Source organism: Festucalex cinctus, chromosome 1, assembly GCF_051991245.1.
Source record: "Festucalex cinctus isolate MCC-2025b chromosome 1, RoL_Fcin_1.0, whole genome shotgun sequence".
NCBI classification, from domain to species: domain Eukaryota; kingdom Metazoa; phylum Chordata; class Actinopteri; order Syngnathiformes; family Syngnathidae; genus Festucalex; species Festucalex cinctus.
In genome coordinates, this window is record NC_135411.1 from 54,136,690 (window position 1) to 54,143,930 (window position 7,241).

General features: G+C 37.5%; 1 protein-coding gene across 2 annotated transcripts in view; it reads left to right on the forward strand.

The window, feature by feature from the left end:
* Positions 1–6,532, forward strand: part of asic2 (acid-sensing (proton-gated) ion channel 2) — a 292,832-nt gene extending 286,300 nt beyond the window's left edge. For both annotated transcript variants that reach the window (XM_077494424.1, XM_077494415.1), the window contains 3 exons: positions 2–81; positions 152–220; positions 4,001–6,532. In XM_077494424.1, the coding sequence (XP_077350550.1) occupies positions 2–81; positions 152–220; positions 4,001–4,093 (242 nt within the window). In that variant the 3' untranslated portion in view covers positions 4,094–6,532. The remainder of the gene's footprint in view (position 1; positions 82–151; positions 221–4,000) is intronic.
* The last annotated feature ends 709 nt before the right edge of the window (positions 6,533–7,241 follow it).

Here is a 7,241-nt window from a genome sequence, read left to right on the forward strand (position 1 = left end):
GGTGACATCGGGGGCCAGATGGGGCTCTTCATTGGGGCCAGCATCCTAACCATCCTGGAGCTTTTTGACTATGCCTACGAGGTCAGTTGTGCTGTTTACGAAGAAGCAGAGCAAGACGCATCGTCCCATATGGTCTTTTGTGGTTTTTCAGGTGGTACGGGACAGACTACTGGAGCTCCTGAGTCGAGAGGATGAGGAGGAGGGTCGCCGAGGGGATGTGGTAACTTGAAATCCTTTTTGAACCTTTTGATGGATTTTCAGGGCTGCGAGGTCCCTGTCTGTAGAAATTATTCTTTTCATCTTCTTCCTCTCCAAAATAAATTTTTAGGACCTAAAAATGTTCCAAAACTCACCAAACTTTGCATACTTGTCAGGCCTGGCAAAAAAAAAAAAAAAAAAAAAGTTGTCATATATGATTAGACAGGTAGTCCTCAACTTACGAAAACAATGGGTTCCGAGAGGTTGTTTGTAAGTCGAATTTTTATAAATCCAATCACATTAAATTACGTTTCAAAATGTAATTTTATCAAAAAAAATTAAAACATAAAATAATAAAAATATGTAAATAAATAAATAAATAAATAAATAAACAAATTAAATTAACTCATTCACTCCCAGCCATTTTCACAGAAGCAATCCCGTTCGCTCCCGACTGGATTTTGACTGATTTTGCAAGGCCCACAGAATATTGTGTTCTACTGCTATAAAAGCATGGAACCTATCAAAAGAAAGATTAAAGCCTCTTCTTTCATCAGGACAAAAAAAGTATGTTTCTATCTGTTTCCGTTCTGCAGCAATTAGCATTAGAAGAGAGCTAACTTGAATCAGTTTTCACAAATCTATTTAAAATTCAAAGTAATTTAACTTTTTTCTACATGGCCTTGGTTGATCTCCTTTGCTCTGCTGCCACCTGTGTAATACACCTGTAATACACCTGTGTTTGTGTAATAACTACCATTTCTGCAACCGTTCTTTGCAGTTTAGAGAAAAACGGACCACCTCAATGGCAGTCATGGAGCTTGTAGAAGCAATATCTACCGAAATAGATAATAAAAAATTTACTGTTGGGATTTTTATGGATTTAAAAAAAGCTTTTGATACTATAGATCATTCTATATTAATGAATAAATTAAAGAAATATGGAATAAGAGGTTTAGCTTATAAGTGGATGAAAAGTTATTTGGAAAATAGATATCAGTATGTGCAGTTTAATAATGTACAATCAGAACACATGAAGATCACTCATGGAGTTCCCCAAGGGTCTGTGCTCGGCCCTAAATTATTTATACTGTATATAAATGATATTTGCTGTGTCTCAAAAACATTGAAAAGTGTCTTATTTGCTGATGATACAACTTTCTATTGTTCAGGAGAAAACCTGAAGCAGCTTCTGACTACTGTGGAGTATGAATTGAATATATTAAAAAAATGGTTTGATGTAAATAAATTATCATTGAATTTAAATAAAACCAAGTTCATAGTTTTTGGCACTAGACAAATCACTCATCAAGTCAAAATTATGGTGGATTCAATTGAAATAGAAAGGGTGAATGAAAATAAATTCCTTGGAGTTATTATCGATGATAAATTATGTTGGAAGCCACACATAGAAACTGTTAAAAGGAAAATGTCACAAATCATAGGGATACTCTATAAAAGTAAGGATGTTTTAAACATGAAATCATTATATATATTATATAGTTCATTATTATTACCATATTTGACCTATTGTGTGGAATTATGGGGAATGGCATATAAAACAAATACTAACACCGTTTTCAAATTGCAAAAGAAAGCTATAAGAATTATTAATGGATCAAAGTATACAGAGCCAACACATCCACTATTTATTAAATTAAATGCAATGAAATTTTATGACTTGGTGGATTTTAAAATAGCACAAATAATGTATAAAGTTTATAACAATTTACTCTGCCACAGTACTCAGAAGTTATTTGAAATTAGACACAGTCCTTATGATATAAGGGGTACAAGTGTGTACAAAAAACCCCAAACAAGAACAAATATTAAGCAAAGGTGTGTATCTGTAAAAGGTGTTGATCTGTGGAATCATCTGGAAATTGCTCTGAAAAATTGTGACTCAATGCTGGAGTTTAAAAAAATGTTTAAAAGTAAAGTTCAAAAAAATTATCTATGTCAGACCAGTATATGAAAAATGTACATGTGAGTATGTGTAAGTGATCTGGATAGGTATTATGGTATATATGTTTAGTAAATTTATGTATATATGTTTTTGGTAAATGTGAATATGTTAAGCGCACTTGTGTATATATATATATAACTTGGGTTATATATATCATTTATTATTTTATTATTATTTTTAATAATTAGTAAATTAAAATTGTATTAATAATGAAATAAGTTTAAATATATTTAGTAAAAGGGGTAGGACTAGATAAGTTTTTAACTTCTTCCTACTCCCTTTTGAACATGTAAGTTATGATTAATTGAATGATTATGTTATTGGGATTTTCTTCTATTTTGATTGTTGTTGTTTTTTGTTTTATCTCTGCTGTTCATCTGTTTATATGTTCAAAAAATAATAAAAGGAAAGGAAAGGAAAGTTGAGAGGCTGCATCAAAGCCTTCTGTATGCTCTAGCATAAAACAAAAAAAACGTATAAATACGTCTTTGGGACACTTAAAATAAAAAACGTATTTACACGTTATTGGGAGCAAATGAGTTAAAAGACATACATTAAATTACATCCATCCATCATCCATTATCTGAACCACTTTTCCTCACAGTACATTAAATTAATTTTTTAACATAGTACAATGCAATAAAAACAAAAATAGATATGCTTACTGTACATAGATGGTGCAGGAGTATGTAATGAGTTCAATTCATGTGAGGCTGCTGAAGTGGAAAGCATTGTTTGCTCAAACGTTCTCAGGTATGGTTTTCCAACTGTCCATGAAGTGCACATGAATGTGATTGAGGCGTTTGATGAGTCAGGATGGCAACCGCCGAGTCATATTCAAGTGATTTCGAAGTTGAAGAGATATTCTACGTTTTGCTACTATGCCGATAAAGAAGACGACTGAGGGCTGCTTTTCATGAAAATCCTCCAGGAGAGCCTCTGAAATGTACTCACAATGTGGTGCCCTTATTGGGTGCATGAAGAGTGTGTGCACCGTAGCCACTAGCCAGCTCCTGTGCCGTTCATCGCCGGACAGAGAGGTAGTTGAAATGTGCAAATTGGCGCGGTGCTGCTCAGCAGGGTTGTGGCAGAGAGGGGAACTACAGTACAGTACTGTACCGTAATGTATGATGTGGTGCGCACTTAAATATTAAATTGCATGCAAAATACAGCTTTTATGAGTCAGCCTTTGTTCGTATCTGCGAATGTTCGTAAGTCGGATGTTTGTAACCATAGGACTACCTGTATATCATATACAAGACTCTATTGTGCCACCTACAGTGGAAAAAAAAAATACCATCAATGTGAAGACCAGAGAGTAATACGTTACCGTAGTCGAGGCAAGACGTAACAAACGCATGCATTATAAACTGCATCACCATCAGACAAAATAGGACAAATTTTAACAATATTGCCAAGGTGAAAAAAGCAGTTCTAGTAATATTTTTAATGTGCATTTGAAAAGAGAGTTGCGTCGGAAATAAAAAAAATATTTTTAGTCACTTTGGCTAATATATCGAGGCTTCGAGAGCTGTTCGTAAACAGGTGTCGATAACGAGCGGGAACTGCTGCACTGTCAGCAACTCTTATTTGTTTTTCACATTTTATTTTATTTCTAAATAATGTTACATTTTTGGTCACTGATTTTATTTAATTATTTGAAATAAATGTTGAGTATGGTTATTTTTTCTTAGAATAATTTTTTTAATGAAGAAACATTTTGGCTAATGCTATTTTTGATAACACAATGTAGGCTATTTTTATTTTTTGTTTTATTTTACTAAATAAAACTTGGTTCTTTTTTTAATGAAATGAAGTGTGTGTGCTTCTTCTTAGACTTCCTGTGATCCGGTGGCCAACCACTCGGAGTCGATCAGCCACAGCGTGGCCGTGCCCCTGCAGGCCACCTTGGAGGAGATCGCTTGCTAAACCCCCACCCAGCCTCGCCCCGCCCCACAACCCCCTCCCCTCCGTCCATTGTCAGGACAGCCAATCACGAGGCACTAACTGTTTGATGCCTCAGCGGTGCCAAATGGGGCGGGTGGGCCGGGGAGTCAGAGTGTGGAGGGACACACCTTTGTAGCATCCATTGGTGGCTCAATGGACACCTCAGTGCAGGAAAAAAAAAAAAAAAAAAAAGACTGAGAGCCACCAAAGAGCATGCATGACTCCTAATGTGCCCACGTTATGAATGTACAGCTTCAAGCCTGGATTCCCCTTTCAGCTTTAAATGGGGTGACAAATCACTACTTTTTGTTGGACAACGGAAAAAGAAAATCAGCCAATCAAGACAGTAAAGAAACATTTTTTTTGCACTTTTGTTTTGAATCAATCTGTTGAAAGACATCAGGGCGTGCTCACACTAGGCCATGCTAGACGTGCCCAAACACTGCAACTTTCCTTCTTTGTAGATTACTTCCAGGGCTTCTTTTGATTTCTATTGTGCAAGGTGGCAGTTATCAGAAATAGTTGGCGATAGTAGTCATGGCATGAATCTTATGAAACGGCGTTTTGTGCGCAACCTAGTTATGAATCAACTCGTTTTCACTGTGGGTTACTTCCAAGCTTTCTTTTGATTTCTATTGTGCAAGATGATTATTTTCATGGGGATAAGAACAATCATGTTAGTCATATGATACACTCATTGATCACACGCATGTGCCTGGCATGCTGTGGACTTTGTTGACGTTGGATAATTTGAAGTTGTTTTCTTGATTTCTATTTATTATTCAAGGTGGCATTTATCCTGAATAACTGCCGATAGAAGCCATAGCATGAAATATGATGGGAAATGTTCATTGTTGAGTGATCTTTTGTTGACAGTGGGTTAGTTGCAGTCATTCTGTTGATTTCTATTGTGCAAGGTAGCGGTTATGATGGAAAACTGACAAGGGAAGGCATTGCATGAATAAAATGATAGGTCATTGTGTGAGCACCCAAGAGTTGGGTGGACTTTTTTTTATTATTATTTGTTGTTCTGTTGATTTCTATAGTGTGAGATGGCGGTTATGATTAATAAATGGCGAGAGGAGTAATTGTATTAATAAAATGACACATGCATGTGCCCTTTCCTGATGTCCGTGCAGTGTAATTTTTTTATCTGTGGATTATTTCTAGTCACTCTGCTTATTTCTATTGTGAAAGGTGACAGTTATCATTGATAACTGGTGATTGATCACATTAGAAATGTACATCGTGCATCCACACTTGACTGAGTGTAGCAGGAACTTTTCTTTACTTTCTGGATTATTTGTAGTCGTTCTGCCAAATTCTATTGTGCATGATGGTGGTTATCGTAAATAATCGGCGAGAAGCCATTGCATTAGACATCAGACCAAGCGTGCAGTGGACATTTTTGACTCTGTATATTATTTGAAGTTGTCATATTTCATTTCTATTATGCAAGGTGGCAGTTAACCTGAAAAAAAGAGGATCAAACCATTTTGAAGTTCAAACGTGCCGGACGTTGGTTGTGGAGGTGGCCCAAGCGCGCTTCCAATGGCCTCATGTGAGCACGCCCCAGAGAGGATCTTTGACAGGACGCCACACTCCCACTGCTATCCAAGGGACTCAAAATGGAGTGTAGCTTGAAGGCCGGCAGTGTACAAAATGTTGTATGGAGATGTCATGAACCAAAAGATTCCTTACAGTTTCTCACCATTTGCCCCCCCCCAAAAAAAAAAAAAAGCTCACACAGAATGGTTTATTTTGTTTTTGTTCTTTGTGGGGGGGGTTTGTAAAGCTGGTGTAAATATGCGTGTTTCTTGAACTCACATTTGTGTTGACAACACTGTTACGGAACAGGATTTTGAAACACCAAACAAAATGGAGGATGCAATTGAGCTTTTACTGAGACACGGCCTCCCTTTAGTTACTGTTGCCTTGTGGAAACATGTTTTACATTTTTCTGGCTTGTTTTCGTTTTTACATGGAACAAAGTGTTTTTATTTTGTGGCTAAAACAAGTTCACTACTGACAGTACCTTGGAGAAGGAGGATTCAAAAGTTACCTTTCTCCTAAAACTGCTTTCTTCACGCCCATTTTGAGGTCTCCGTATGTCAACCACCGTTTAAGCTGTTCCAAAGTGTGTTTGTCGATTGAACCATGAAAATTCATGCCTGGGACCAGTGTTCCCTCTACGCTGTGCGCGTGCGCAGTCGTGCAGTGCTCTCACCCCCTCAGCGCACAGCTAATGTTTGAAGCGCATTAAAAAAAAAAATTCTAACCTGAGCTGTATTTACTGTCTGTATTTTTTATATTATCTTCCTATAAAGAAACTCTTTATATAGCACATGTGGTAACGGATTGGGAAAGAAAAATGCGACCCAAAAAAAACAAAAACGCAAGGGGAACATGTGTCGTGTCGTGTCGTGTCGTGTCGTGTCGTGTCGTGCGGCTCCTATGGAGTTAGAATCATGCCAAAACCAAAAATGTTGTGCGTAGGTAAAAAGCAATTCTACATTTACGGATACAACTCACGTGACTTTTGGCAGTGATATTCTGCCGAGCAGTTTTACGTGCCGAAAACCCATGATCCACACGCGCAAAGCCAGTAAACTTTACAGCAGGGGGCGCTGTTGAATCAGCGCCGTATTGAGAGAGCGTGTGGCCAACTTGTTTAAGAACTACTACGCTGTGATTGGTCAACTGCTGGTCACATGACATATGGACGCCTTAACATTTTTTTGCACTTGAAAGATTTAAAAAAAAAAAATATTTCATTGTAATTGAAGATATGCTTCTTTGTGTATGTAGATCACGTTTTGTGTGTAGATCACACGTTTTGTGTACGTAGATCACGCGTTTTGTGTAGGTAGATCAGGTTTTATGCACATAGATCATGTTTGTAGTGTTTACGGGGTTTTGGCATTATTCTAACTCCAAAATAAATAGACGACACAACACAAGGCTACGGTGAGGCCGGCCGCGCGAACCACGCATACAACTGGACACCATTCCCACTTCCCTTCCAGTTTCAATAGCAGTTGGGGAGCCTGCAGGCGACACGCAAACAGCTCCATTCAGGGAGTCCAAATGTGGGCTTAGTTTACGAGCCCTTAAATGAGGCTCCTTAGTC